The 15,809-nt window shown below is 33.8% G+C and overlaps 2 protein-coding genes across 5 annotated transcripts in view; one reads left to right on the forward strand and one right to left on the reverse strand.

The window, feature by feature from the left end:
* Positions 1 to 15,809, reverse strand: part of LOC114535927 — a 23,161-nt gene continuing 7,352 nt past the window's right edge. Inside the window, exons 3-16 of one of the 4 annotated variants that reach the window (XM_028557264.1) lie at positions 13,105 to 13,616; positions 12,897 to 12,968; positions 11,769 to 11,820; positions 11,086 to 11,259; positions 10,625 to 10,723; positions 10,162 to 10,257; positions 9,988 to 10,080; positions 9,184 to 9,279; positions 6,630 to 6,725; positions 6,398 to 6,493; positions 1,304 to 1,399; positions 1,079 to 1,175; positions 742 to 829; positions 1 to 426 (exon numbers count right to left, since the gene is read on the reverse strand). In XM_028557264.1, the coding sequence (XP_028413065.1) occupies positions 421 to 426; positions 742 to 829; positions 1,079 to 1,175; positions 1,304 to 1,399; positions 6,398 to 6,493; positions 6,630 to 6,725; positions 9,184 to 9,279; positions 9,988 to 10,080; positions 10,162 to 10,257; positions 10,625 to 10,723; positions 11,086 to 11,259; positions 11,769 to 11,820; positions 12,897 to 12,968; positions 13,105 to 13,616 (1,673 nt within the window). In that variant the 3' untranslated portion in view covers positions 1 to 420. Of the gene's footprint in view, positions 427 to 741; positions 856 to 1,078; positions 1,176 to 1,303; positions 1,400 to 2,501; positions 4,253 to 6,397; positions 6,494 to 6,629; positions 6,726 to 9,183; positions 9,280 to 9,987; positions 10,081 to 10,161; positions 10,258 to 10,624; positions 10,724 to 11,085; positions 11,260 to 11,768; positions 11,821 to 12,896; positions 12,969 to 13,104; positions 13,617 to 15,809 lie in introns of those variants that run through there. The other 3 variants (XM_028557263.1, XM_028557266.1, XM_028557265.1) reach the window with 3 other exon arrangements.
* LOC114535929 (tetraspanin-31-B-like) overlaps positions 8,273 to 15,809 on the forward strand; it is a 22,659-nt gene continuing 15,122 nt past the window's right edge. The window contains 1 exon segment of the mRNA XM_028557271.1: positions 8,273 to 8,371. The gene's annotated coding sequence lies outside the window, so the exon portion shown is untranslated.

The following is a 15,809-nucleotide window of genomic DNA, read 5'->3' on the forward strand; positions in this document are numbered from 1 at the left end:
ATAATAAACTGCTTTGCATAAAACACTTTATAATATCGTAAACATTGATTTCTTATGAAGACATGCACTAATAAAATATATGGCTTTGATATTTGTTAGAATAGTCAACTGGTATATTATCGATCTATTCAGATGTTAACCATTCAGATGTTAACCATCATGTGCTATTCTCTAACTCTCTTTGGTGAGTCCACTGTCTATGGGTTATATCAATTACACATCTTATAGAAGGAACTCTTTTGAAGGGAATATCGAAATCTCTTCATCATTCTGATAAGAGTCTCGATGCTATATGCCTAGCATTGTTTATCGGTCTATCCAGCACCTTGATGGTCCAACTTATCCAGCACAAATATATAGATCCGTCTTTAATTGCAGTAGTATATTGTACGATATGTCGTTATATGTACTTTTTGATATTCAGTCCTAAAAACACAGATATTTCGTTAGATATTTAGTCTTGTATCAGTTGTTTGGGACGGATATATTGTCGGTTATAAGTAATTGCATGAGTTATGAGAACATTAACATGACTCCTATAATAAACACCATCAATCATAATTGCAATATATAGAGATTGACTATATACCTATAGCCTATACACGTTCAAACTATACATTTTTGAGAGTCCGAGCTAGTGTTTTAAATTTAATCTAGAGACAAAACTTAAATAGATGTGCCTCTATATCCACCAATGAATGCACCAAACATATATTTAAAGAACGCCTATAAAAACCTCACTTGCATGGTCTTGCCCATCTTAGGTATCGAAGACACCATTTTGTTGAACTTGTAGTAATTGGAATATATTCTGTCCTCCTTTGTGGAACTACACGTGTTTTGTAGATACAGGACCTTAATTAATTGTGCAGACAGCATATGAAGATGAACATATATAATATCAAAGGTGACTATGGGCACTTACTATATGGTTGATATGCAGAATAATAATAACGCGCATTTGAGTTGAGTTGCAAAGCACTCTGGTCTTATAGCAGTTAAATAATGCATTTTCTATACTATTACTGGATTAGATTAGATATATATATGGTGACGTATTGTTTAATTATGATCGTACCTTCTGTCACAAGAATTTCCAAAGAAACCAGAAGGACAGACACATTGATTTGGAGCCACACATGTTCCTCCATTGCGGCACCCCTGTTGACATACCGCTAAAAAAGTGATACGCCGTTATTTGACGAACACAACATTTAGTTGCAGTAAACTAACTATTTCTTGATATTGCCGGCATAAAAAATTAAACAGCCATTTCACCTGATGGTTAGTTGTCGTTACTTACGTGTTTCGCATCGAGATCCTGAGTATCGATGAGAACAAAGACAAATATTTCTTCTTAAACATTGACCTCCATTCAAACATCGGGGAGTACATGCCACTGAAAAAATGTAAAAATGTAATAAATTATGAATAAACATACATCGATTTTATACCGGCTATAGTCGGTCACTGCAGTGAGGACAAAGTGAACGTCTCCTTTGTCTAATTAGTTCTCTCCCGCTTATCTGATGCGCAAATCTGAGCAAGGAAACATGTAGGTTTGCGGTTTGCCACACCATTTTGATGACGTGCAGAAATATTTTGTAATTTACTATAGCGTGATTTTTCGCATTTTCTAGTGTAGTGCCTCATGCATGCATGTGACACACAAATAATAACAGGCTTAAAGGAAATGTATGAGCTATGATTTTTGTAGATTTAATTTAATTTAATTTAAGAGATTTCTTTTGCGTGTGTTACATAGAAAGATGCTCACTTACGAATTTCAGAACCGTTAATTAATTCGTTTGGTGGCCGCGCATGATGGTTTTGAAATCTTTATATCTTTAATCTCTGCCCTCGGGTGTATCTATAGTATGCAGGTATTTCGGATTATTGATTATGAGATTAATCTTACAGTTGTTTTTATTGTATTAATTGGCAGAAACAAGGTCACGATTTTGAACTCACTTCTTACAAAGAAAAAGTATAAATCGACTAAGTTTCTCTTCCAAGCATGCAGGCATGTATATAAGTTATAAAAACTAACGTATATTAAAAGTTGAAAAAATAATGCAGACAAATCAGGCTTTAATACAACAAATACGTTTTATAAATGTTTCCAATAGAATTGGTTTAATTAAATTAGATTTGCAGTCGGCATGCAACAACTCCCTGCATGTTTTTTCCAGCTTTATATGCATGCACTGCATTGGTAAGCCAGCTTATAATAACAGGATTTTAAGTCATCACATTTAATTCTTTTAGATTAGAGCATTTGAAAAACCGCAAAATAAATATTGAAATTTCTCACTAAAGTACAATAATATTTCTGTAATTATAAATATAGGAATTGGCAATTTCTTACACGAGTAACACGACACTAAAACGATGAAGACTGATTTACGATTGTTGTTCGCATGGATGATGTTCATGCTTTCGAAATCTTTTCTTCAGTGATGAATGATGATGATGTAATCCATATATTTAAATCTCTGGAATGACAGTAAAACTCGAAACTAGATTGGAATTCGCGTGTTTGTCGAGTAATGATAACGCTGAAGACAACGATGATGAACTGGATGAAATAAAATTTATGGGAAATGTAATATTTTCGTGTTTGACAAGTGAATAATTAAAATATTTTCGAGCAACCTTGTTGTTAAAATCTTTCCGGATTAAGAAAAGAAAACAGGAATCTGATTGCTTATGTCGTTTTTCACTCAAGCCTCGAGCAAGATAAGGTCTGACTGGAACAGAAGAAGGAATATAGTCTAACTTATGGGCAATTGAATGAAATTATCAGATAATTATAACTGAAGAATTATACAGTATATTTTCTTAAGCAATGTATTTTAATTTTACATTAACACAACCAATTTTCACTATTAGTATAGAATTTTAACTGTATACCAAGAGAATATGTAACGAAATGCTTTGAAACGACGCTATGACGTGTTTGCTAAAATGGAACAATGGGTAAGTGTTTACCAGTAGCAGTGGTTTTTATCACAACAATCACAGTTTTCATAACGTTCAGTCAGTGTCAAAATATACACGTCGCAAAATTATACACTAGAAATCCATATAACACAGGGAGCCGCGTAGCGTTAATTATATAAACTATTTAGTGTTAATTGTTTTACTTTCTTAATTTATGTCGTCTTTTTTAGCGTCCATGACAGTGGAGATCACCGATGCATGCATGGGTCAAAGAATGTTGGGGATGGACGATGGTGACTATGATTTAATGCAGTTAACAATGGATCGGTGAAAAATTAAAGCTAAATTAAGTTTCAAGTAAGTTTTATACTTGGTTCAACTAGGTTCGCTGCATCATGGTTTGCCTGTAATTAAAGCTAGCTGAAAATTGAAAGCAATTGAAAATTGTATTCCCAGCCCAATAAGAAAGTTTTCTCGGAGCCAGGGAGCATAAGCACCCTTCTAAACTTACTCGATCCGTTACCAATTAGGTATATACCTATATTTCAAAAGCAGAAATAAAATATTGTCACTGACGAATATCGTGCTTCGAATGCATGCATGCATGGTTTTGTTTCGAAATTTAAATTATTTGGAGGATGTTCTATCTTTAAACACATGCACATGCATTCCTATACGAATCCTAACAAATTCCTAAGTATGCAGAAAAAGTTCTTCACGGTTCGACCCATAAATTCTCTGTACTAAAAAAGCTGCTTGGCGGATACATAATTATCTGATTTTTTGGAAAATACTTAATACAACCGAAATACTTTCCTTTTTCACCATGGAAATTTATGCTTAATCGCCGCGTAATTGCCAGTATGGAAAAGAGAAATTCTGTGAATTCCAATGGTCAGTGAATAAATGTATAAAGACTTTTAATTTAAAGAGAGTAGTCAATTTTGCCCTATATACTATTTTACATATATATATATAAGATACGTTTTATCTAAACGTTTTATATATATTTCTTAATTTATAGTTTAGCATGTGACTAACGTCAAAAGTATATTTTCTCACAAAAGGTCAATACATAATTAGCTTCTTGCAAAAGGTAACACAGCTAGTTTATTGTTTCTCATTGTATAATCCTTTGTTCGACATCAGACTAGTAGATTGATTTGGTAAAAACTCTGCCTTATGGCTTCGTTAATGGAATAAGTTAATCAACCATGCAAATGTTAACGTTAAGGTTAATGTCAAAAGGAATTTTCTAACCAAATCGGTATTCTTTTGGAAGCACCAGGTCAGAGCACTGATGTTACAACTAAAATGGAATAAAACGAATGTCAGGAAACTGCTCAGGACCATGAAGTGAATTTGTGAGACGTGCAAAAATAAGTAAGAACATTAAACCAAATCGATTTTATTATGTTTTTTAATTGCATGTGTCTGAAATGAAAAAACAAGTCATGATTGCACGCGAGTATTGCTAGTGAAAGCACAAAAGTAAATGATTCTACTATTCACTGAATTTCATTGGATTTCTCAGAATTCCCTCGTTCAACATTCACGAATAAATGTCAACTAATCTCATCATCCAACAGCCGCGGGTCACGTAATGTCCAATTCAATCAGTGCATATTGCTAGTGATGCATGGATGTTCAGTAATAATCGAATACGTGCTTTCTGCAGTAAATAAATAAGAAAAAAAGGACGTGCAGAGACATATATTATAAATAAGCTAGATAAAGCAAATTTGTCAAACATTACATAAGGATATATGAGTCGGTCAGTCACTATATAATCCTATAATGACAACGATGTTTCCATTTTTAACCTATCATAACTAAATACAAAACAATAGAAACTCCGTAAAAGCTAAACGTTTAGAAAATCACATCAGGAGAAGAATGATTTATCTGCATCATGATTTTCCTTTATGATTCTCCTGATGATGACAATATTTTAGTCGAGACAAAGAAAATGATATATTTTAAAATATGGAGTTTCTTTTGTCATCCACTTTTGGGGTAGGAGGGGCGAATATATAATTGTCCTCCCCCCCTACTTTTTATACCATAGTTTCTTATTTAAGGTTTATTAAATAAGAAAAATGTTAAATAAAAAAAATAAGAAATGGTCTTCACAAATGTGAACTTGAAAGTCCATTGCCCAACCATAACATAAAACAATTGATAAATGAATGCAAAATATAAAGATAAATTGCATTGATCGCTGACCGACTTTGAGCTAGCTTTTGTAACGTTAAATAATACACGCCTAAAAACTCTGAGCCTGCGGTCTATCAGCATGGAGCAATGTTGTGCTGCCAATATTATTCACACTTGTCAACAACATTGAACAATGTAGGCAGCAAAATATTGTTCCATCCTGTTCATATCAATATTGCATCAACCTGATCGTTTTTAGGCGTGTAACTAATGTTAATTTTATCAAAAGATATTTAAGAGATATTTAAGAGGTAAGTTCTGTTAAAGAGTTTATATTTTGATTTTACCCACTATTTTCCTGGTCCCGCTTAGCGGAGATGCAACGAAGCGTTAGTGACTCAAAGTTTAATCATAAGCATTAACTAATCTATGCAAACCGAGGCGTCTCCCCACTTTCCAATTTTCGCCCTTGTAAAATGCATGCTACGGAGTTTAATTGCTTTGTGACAGATGCTTGTGTTACATTTAGCTCCGTAAAATTATTTTTAAGAAGCTGATCCATAAACGAATCTTGAACTGCTTTTCCCTCTTTATTGGTAATCTTAATTTTATCTTCTAAATTATGATACATTCGAAGTCATCATACGTCATTAAGTGGCGATGAATGGAATTGTACTGATTGCAAGAGAACTCGAACGCCACTTTTGAAAGAAACAAGCTAGAGGCGTATACATGGATTCAAGAATTATGTTTTCTCTTCGAAGGCGCCTAATTGTCTCCTGGTTTCCTCCAATGATTAAAACAATTCCGTAGTACAGCATATGCTGTATATTATGAATTATCATTGATAATAACAGAACAGCGTGTGTTCGAGATCTTTTTTAGTGTCTTAAAATGTACTGAATGGAACATTGTTTTACATGCTCGAACGAATATTATTCATTTTTTTTAAATCACTCTGTTTTTAATATATTTATTGGAGTCGTGCAGATTTACACAATTTTGGCGTTTGATTGGAAACATTCGTACAAGTTTCTTTATATTATTTTCTTAACCCAGAAGCTTCATTTGATGAGCATGCACAAGTGATATAGCACAAACCATTACGGGAATAATGATATATAATATTTGCAGTCAGACGAGACTAAATGGCAGCCATTGGCACTTGTCATTGCCAACAGAAGTACAGAACAAAATATGAAAGGGGAGAAAGAGGTACTTACTGGTAGGTTTATAGAGAGAGAAGAAATGAACCACCTGATCAGGGAAGATCTTAACGCAGTGAAAAAGTACTTACCATTTTGACAATATGTCCCACTTGTTTTGTTCGGACAGGAACATCGGTTAGGAAATCTACACCTCCCTCCATTTTGACATTTTGGATGACATATCGCTGAAAGATAACGGGAAAAGAGGATTTTTACCCAGTTTTAAGGATCTAACTATAAACTTAGCTACTTATTTCCTCGTTCCTACAAAAACCTTTCCTACGCATATACGTATACTTACATTAATAAGAAATATCTTACCAACATTACATGTATCACCTGTCCATCCTGATTTACAGTTACATTTATTGTTGTCATAACAAACTCCTCCGTTCAAACACACTTTCCTACATACAGCTGAAGAAACAAACAACATCGCTATCAGAAATTTGACCAGACCATAAAAACAGCCAAAGAACATGATTCTATTTGGTCATGGGAATTTGTACACAATTTCAAAATCAAGAGGTTTTTGAAATAGCTCAAAACACGCAAATCTTTGGCTTCGGGTCAAATATGAAATATTCCTTCTGGCAAATGCCAAATTTACAATAGCCGATTGTGCAAATACGGCGATTGCTACCTTTGCTACACTCTTTGAATGGTTGGCAATTGCCATATTTTCAAACACCCTTCTTTGCTACGCTCCTGGTTTAGACAGCAGGGCTGGGTTTATGTTTCTCGGACGCGTGCTGCTATTTAAGCGCTGGGATATTTCATCCCTTCCTAGCGCTTGAATTCGATATGGGAAAAACCGTTTCATATATTTGCGTTTGTCCAGCTTTTTATTCGAGTCTATCGGAGTATATGCATCTACCGAGAACTATCATCATTACAAAACAATCACTTCTCCTTGTGCGGAATATGTTGATAGCCTCGAACTGTCCCCCTTCCCCCCAATGCATTGCATTGCCCCATGCACCTGTTTGTAGCTCGAATTTATACTACAGGGGCCGGTTGTACAAAGACTGGATAGCGCTATTCAACGGAGAGTACATTTTTTCAACCGTTCTAAAAATGCTTGAAAAACAATAAAATTTCTGCTTTTGGAACAAACAATTTTTAAAGAGGTCCTCAATTTAGGAATACTAAGATGTAATCAAAGTTATACCCAACAACGGATAATTTTAAAGCGAAATGAAAGAGGTAATGAAAGGAAATTATCGCATTCATGAAAAGTGCAATACAACAGTATCAAATCGAGATGCGTAATGTTCCTAGAAATACAAAATGAGTTTTCTGATTGGATAATTAACGGTTGGAGATATAAAACTATTAAACATGTATCTATACATATCCTTTGTTACATGAAATCAGGGACGTATTTGGAAATACTGTAAGGGTAAGTGTGTAAAGTACGCCAACAAACAACTCAGCAACGATGTGTTATCTATAGAGTCCTAGACGTTGCAGAAAGGATCGATTTTGCCAGGTTTAAATTTTCGAAATAATTCGAAGAATAAATACTCCGTTGGGTAGAATGTCGTACATTAACCAAAAAATAGTCTTGAAGCTGCTATTTATTGTACCTACATAGTATGTAGCATGTTTCTGTAACGGCGACTATTATCTCACCCATTCATAAGCTAAAAAAGACGAGCCAACTAACGAGGTACCTTAAATGTACCTGGATCTAATTGGGCCAACGTAGTTGATAGAAAGCGTCATATGAAAATCCAAATGAAGTTTGGTAGTCAACATTGTCGGATTTTTTGTTCTTTTATATTGGTTTTTACTTTTTATTTTACCAGCAATGCGGACATTTTTTGATCGCATTAGCCCAAATTTGCGGAATAATTTAGACGCGAGAAATTGACCAATCCGGCTAGTCGATCTGTTGGTTGTTACCTTGGTAACTTCAATAATACTGGTTACTGAAGGTGAATATATTATTTAGAAACCAGTGATTTTAGTAATAGAACCATAGCTTATATACTGCCGCACCATGCAAAGAATTGTTTTTAGAATGTTAAACGTCCATGCTGGAGACCTCCAAGACGTGGGTAAGTGTCAGTTTTAAAGCGTAGCTCGTTCTTGGCGTAGGCGAAAACTGTAGATTTTTTCAACTAAGTTCCATGAAAATTTAGTGAACGTTCGTCCCATTATTTCTAATATTTGTGTGAATTGTGCATGTCCGCTACCATCTTGACCATAATTATGCTGCAAATTTTCATCCATTTTTATACTCTGAACACCTGAATAGGATGAATTCGAACACGGTGTTCCGTGTGTTAACGATCGTAGTTCACGTTTTAAATAACAGAGGCAGTTTTGGTTGAATTTAAATCTTTTTATTGCATCTTGCATAAGCCATGATAAGTTGTTAATTCTATGCAGATTATATTATCGCTGCTGCTAGTGCAATTGTGGCTAATAATCTGGCATTAAAAATCTTCACAGCATTTTATTAATTACAAAATTGGACCTGCTCAGATAGGAATTTCGAAAAGTGCAAAAGTGCCCTATATCTTGATGCTTCAACTTGCAAGGTTTATTAGTCAGTGTTATATGTCTCATATATCTTGAACATGCAGATTCTGCATAGATACTACATACTAGCTATATTAGTTTGTTTATTTTGCTATGTGTTCTCTCCTGAAAATTCATAAACAACAAAGCTGATTCAAGTAAAGGTCGTTTATCTAAAAGTCAGCTTAAGATGGTTAAACGTGCATGAAGACTGCTGCACCATATGTTATAATAATAGTTTATTCTGTTTCATATAATACATTGCATTTTATGAAGTAAGATTGCAATTTCTTATGTATGAGTATTGTAAACAATATTTAAATATAAAAAATTTAAAGTTAATCACCGTATTGACATCGTCTGCCAAAATATCCCCTTCTGCAATGACATCGATTTCGCATAAAACAAATGCCTTTGTTCATACATGATGGTCTACACACAGCTGATGGGAAACAAAAGAGAGGTTTTTAAAATTATTATTAGTGGTAACATTTTCCAAGGGGATTTTTTTAAAATTGAGGAGAACTTAAGTCTTTTTTATAGTTGTATATGAGCACCCTTTACCCTTGTGCATTTAATGAGTACCAGTGCTTGTTTTAACAATGATTTGAATGATAACTGCAAAATATATTTCTTATAAATAAACATTACCGGAACATTGCATGACATGAGAGTATGATGCAAAGAAATGCATGTGTACTAATTTGCATTTCACCCCATACATAATGAACTTCAACTATAGTGCACATCAATTAATCAACTATCTGGAATTGAAATATTCCTATGATTGTGAGTTATTATATGAAGTATGTTGAGAGGATGTGGCCAAAACAGCAAAACTTTAAGTAACATATTTTTAAATGGTGAAGATTGAAGAAATGCAGAAGGGAAAGTGAGAAGATTTGATTACAAAAAAGTTATTAAAGAGTTTCTCTATTGATGTAGAGGTCGGAAAACAGTGCTCCAAATCTGTGATGATTTTATGTTATATATTTTCAATCAATGCATTTTATTGTAAAGGCCATTATGTATGGATGAAATGCAAATTGTGTCCAAGCCATTTGGTCACTAATTTCTGTAATGCCTCACTGTAAAGAGCTGAGATTCATGTATGTTTATAATGATACAAGAGGAAAAAATCTCTTCTTACATTTACAAAGTGGGGGTTTTAATCCAGGTAGACATTTGCACACTCCAGCTTTTGTACAAACACCCCCTTGTTGACACATTGGAGAGCACTTTGCTAGAATAAAAGAAACAGAGTGTTGATAGATTCGTTGGACAATAAACTATGCAAAAATATATCTAAATAGAGACAGCAGACCTTTTTCACAACTTTTCCCGAAAAATCCTTGTCGACATTTACAAATTCCTTTGCTACATTCAGCACCATTACTGCAGGCTGGTTTACAGAGTGAAGCTAGAAATATAAAATATTTTATTGCTTAATTTTACATTGAATGTTGATTGCCAACAAGGTTAATTAAGACGTTAAAAATGGAATACGTCTTTCAGACATCTTTATCTATTAGTCCAATAACTATGTTTTATTTTATGGTCATATTTGCTTTTATGTGCACTGTATGTGTATCTCACGTTCGTCAGGGAATTGCTTGAATTGCGTTTACTTCTGTGCGCACTAATTTAACATAATTGCGTTGTATATTGTGACGGCTTTGTATCATGAGAGAATGAATTCATTGGTGAATGGAATCAATTCACCAGACTACGCACACTTCTATTTTCAATTAAAGAAAGTAATTAAGGAATACAGTGGCAGTGCTAACCTCTCTTATAACGACAATTAGGGCCGTAATAATTTTTTTTGCATTTGCACTTGTTTTTCGCCGCACATATTCCATTTATACAACGTTGTCGACACTTCCCTATACAGATAATAAAAGAACGATTAATAATGCCATATAATGGTAATAGAACGAATAGGAGTGCTATTAGTTGATTTGTTAATCACGCGTATGATTTTGCCATTAATTGCACGACTTAATTCGTTCTATTACTTATTAATTATATGCCTTCTGTAATCAACTTGTTTTAAGGAAAAATACTAAAACACAATTGAAAGGGTGCGATTAATGATCAATCACACTCCTCTTCACCAATGAAATTGCAGTATTTGCCCCTGATTACAGAAGGTAATCAATACTTCAATTGTTTCACTCCAAAGTTTCTTCCATAGATTGGAAATTCACTTTTGACAGATTTAGTGTCGTCGTCATTTCAATCTTACCAGGACAAGGAATATTATTGCAAGATTGTTCTTCAGATAGTTGCAATATTTGTTGGCATTCTTCTGGTCTTTCCTCCCTGGATTTCCTTGAACACATCTTTATACGACGTCGAACTCCGTCCGTTCCGCATGTTTTGCTACAAGCTGTCCATGTTGTCCACGTGTACTCCAACTCTAAATTTTAAAACAGATTTAAGTGATTAATTACGTTATTTGGTTTGAATGAGGCAACGCCCAAATCTCAGTTTATATAAACGTAATCCAGCCTTTGCGGGCAATAATCTTTTATATTTAAGATATTTACTGATTTAAGGCTGGTCTTCACATGAAATATTCGGCGTATTTCTGTACTATTTCATACGTCGTAATTTGTTATTATTTTTTTAATTCGGTTTTTATATGTCAGATTTCGAATAACATGTACAACGAATTACAAATTATCACATGTTAACTAAGACGAATTATAAAGCTTAACATTTCAAAATTTTGATTTTGCATTATTTAGGCACCGTTTAAATTGATGTTCATGTTACTCACGTTTCCCATGAACTGATGAACTAGAAACTCAAACAATAAGTTGAGATACACTATAGGTTTGTTCGGATATATTTTTGGAAAAAAATAGCAGGTGTTACTAGAAAACATATGTGGGTAAAATGCACAAAGTTTTTCACAACATTTACCTGGTGGCCCAGCACCTGATCCCTCTGAAAACGGCTCCTGGGCAGTTGATGTCTGCATTATTAGAAAAAAAGGATCGTTTATATTTATATATGAATAACTGCATTCACAAAACAACTGAATTTGAAAGGGGTATATTCTAAGAAGGATCTTGCCTTTACTACTACATGTCTTGAGACTTTACATACGCTAAGAAATGGTTATGCCTAGCCTACAGCCTGCAGGCAAAAGTCGTGCGTCATTTGTGTTGCATCTGAATGATAAGTGTGAATGGCAACTGTACAACGTGATGATGGAATGAGTCATATATATTGAAACCAGCCTTGAGATTTTAATTAAAAAACGAAAAAATTCATCACGTTTGTAGTCCGACGAGTGTGGAATGCTCACGCGACTGTCAATTGACGGGAGACATGTCCACTTGTCTGACGCCTAATTTCTGGGATTAGGAATACATTTGCAGATTTTCCGTTAAGATTAGAGTTATAATTGCAGATAATCCGCATTATTTCGTAAGAGTTAATCAATATTGTAAATATTTACACGCTTTTACTCCACTTGTGAGTTCAGAACGACCTTGCATGGGCCTTTTTTTTTCCCAAAAATCTTACTGACTTATAAATAAATGACACATGGATTGTATATACGTATAGAGAAAGATTAATTTAATCATTTATAATCTATGACTGTGCATGTACACTCGATTTAAGAGGGATTTGAATGTACAAACCCTGAAGAATATAATGCATATGAAGACAGAAAACTTTGAGGAAATAGAGACATTTTTAACATTTTTTCACCACTATATAAGCCTGCCGTTTTAGAACTTGCCACACTCTTAAATAAGGCGATAATGTATATTTGGTTGATAGAGTTCCTGTAATGCAGCAACTCGGTTAGAACAAGACAAATCCTTCTCCAACGTCAAAGACAAATATTACAATCAATGAATTAAACTGAAAAAGCAACAAATATTCCAAACACGTTCCCTATTATTAGATCAGTTGGATATTACCCATTACACGCTATATTAGTATATATGATGTCTCTTTTGAAGCAGGTGATACAACAGTTATCATCGTTGCGTAAAATGTGTCCTAATACTGAAAATTTAAGGCATATGTACTTACAAATATATTATCATCCTTGCATTGTTGTTGACCAGCGCTCGCATTGAACAAAGTAAGCTCTTCGATATAAAACTGAAAATTTAAAGAACGTATTAAAAAGCACGTATTAAAACAGGTGAATTTAATTAAAAAAAGCACAGCTTTATTTAAGTTTATGATAATGCAAACAGCTTCTAAGACTCATGACTTATGGTATTATATCGCTTACCTCGATATTTTCCTCTCGTCTCTGAGGAGGCTCGGGTTTTGCATTGAGATATACATTTCCTGAACGATCAACACGAGATAGGCCATTTTGTGCAATTTCGCGAGTTCCTATCATTTCACAATCTAAATAGAACGAAACTAGACCTTCTCCAACGCTGAAAGCAAACCGATGCCATTTTCTGTCTACGACTTCCACGTTGAACGCTATGAATTGATTATTTCTTCCAGCCTGGGAATATTCCAGTGCAACTGAGGTTCTACTCACTTTGATACCAATCTGCAGTCTATCACTGGCATCAATGAAACTAATCATATATCCCCCAGTATAATTGACATACTTTGCAGCAGCAAACATAGTAAAATGTCGTGGAAATGGCTCCCAGAATATTTGATGTGTCGGTACAGAGAGATTCCTCAAACTGTTGATCTTTAAAGCATCTTCATGCATGGGAGGTGTTGGAATACTGCGAGTTTTTCGACGCTCTATGAAGTGTTCCAATACGTTCGTGGCTCCTGAAAATGTGTCAGATATAGTACTAGGTATAAGGAATACATGTAATGCAGATAACGAACATTGTTAAAAGTTTTAGGAAAATAATGACACCCATGCATACAACGAATAGCGTCCATACTGCTTTTAATTACGGGTAATCTACGACGTGACAATTTTCGAGTGTTCAATTTTTATATGTTTAAAAGTGATGGTAACAAATAATTGGTGGAAACTTCAACATGTGTTTTTTTATTTTAGGCAATTGTTAAAATACACACAGCTGTTTAGATATATAAGCTCATAATAGAGTACTGCATGATTTATTTTGAACACGATTGTTCCTATAAATGGATATATGAATATTCTAATTTCGCTACGGCCCTGTTAAAAAGTTAATCACTATTCATAAACGCTAGGATATATATTTTCCGCTATGCGCCTGAAATATGTGAAAATGAAATCATACAGTGCATGTATCTTACTATATGAGTTTTTTTAATGTATTAACGCCATGCAGATTTTTCACATATGCATGTGTTATATAAACAACTTTTCCTAAGAATATATACATTTTATTACAAGCAGTCCTCACGTTCTTTCACAGTGATTCTATATTAGTTCATAAACAATTGATATGCATGGATATATACTTTTACAATGATAGATAAACCTCCGTAAATAAGAGATACATCATATAATGCAGACAATTAATATCCCTATATTCTACGGGGTTTTTTTTCAGTCAAAGTTCCTAAATATTGTTTTCAGATAATCAGATATTTTACTTTTACATTCTTGGATTTCCTGTATGAGTTTTGCACAACACATGACAATGCTCTTGCGCGCCAACATAATCTTCTCGAATCACTATTTTGTTGTGTTGCTAGGTTCAAATCACACTTTGAATTAAAAAAAAATTCCGGCATATCTTTCATAATGAAAATTTCATCCCATAAGTGTGAGGTATTTTCAGTATGTATTAGCGTGTCATAGATCTTATACGTATTTGAAGATTATATTTATAGAAAATAAAAGAACTTAATGGTCTTGATACATGTTTCTTTCCAGCCAGATTTAATTTCAGTCCGTGGGGTAAGAATGTCGCTATCACATGTCGCAGCTTGATTTGGCACCACTAAAAAGTTTCAGTAAGCGCACGAGACATAGCATGCTGACTACACATATAACTTGGGAATTACATGAAATTTAGAAAATTAAGAAATTTGCCAAAAGTTGTTAGATACTAAAACGAAATTCATCTTAATTGAACTACGGTAATGCTAATTGCTTAATACACAAAGTTATAGTCACCGGATTTGAGTTCTGCATGGACATAATGGACAACAAAATTAGATAATAAACCCTGTAGGCCGCTCAATATCCCAGTTGGTCATTTCCAGTTTTAGCGTCTTTGTTTGCCACAGGACATGGTTTTATCAGTACAGACTATAAATCGTGTATATAATGCGTATTTCTTTTATAGAATCCCCCTAAAAAAACCCGATTTCTATTACTTCCTTCAAGGTGGCGTCTTGTGAGAAAAATTCAAATCAAAATAAAATGAAATCACCGACAAACTGCGGATGCGCAATTCCACAAAGCCATGCATTTAGAAAAAAAATACATCCAGATGACAAACAGGAAATTAAACCTTTTTGCGAAAGTTTGATAAGTTATTGGATATGAGTTGCGGTAGATTTTCCGACATATACGATAAATTTCTTGAACACATGATCAAGACCGTTATAAAATTTATAAAATTTGTCATTACAAAATATAAAATTCAACAACTTCGTATGGAGATCACGATAATTTTTCTTGTATTTTTATGGAAGCATATATAGATTAATCAAACAATACAAAAACGAGATGTGATACAAAGAAACTGTCGCCATATTGAATTCATTACCTATTACCATTACTCATGTTTTCACCATGAGGTCAAAAATTCACCAAATCATTATGACGCACATTTTTGTTTCCATTGACATATTATATAACAATTATATAATCATTACAAAATAATCGCTCTTAAATGAAATCGTTTTTGCTTCGATCTACATGCCGCCCTAAGTGCTCTTTTTCGTGTTTTCTTACCAATACACAAAAGGTATAAAAGTACAGTGGTTTTCCCTTCTGCATGATCTAAAACTTTTTGCAAGACGCCAAATTTATTTGGACAGGTTCCTATATATAGAACTACACTATACCTG

Source organism: Dendronephthya gigantea, unplaced genomic scaffold, assembly GCF_004324835.1.
Source record: "Dendronephthya gigantea isolate DGI-Jeju-01 unplaced genomic scaffold, DenGig_1.0 000127F, whole genome shotgun sequence".
Classification (NCBI taxonomy): Eukaryota; Metazoa; Cnidaria; class Anthozoa; order Malacalcyonacea; family Nephtheidae; genus Dendronephthya; species Dendronephthya gigantea.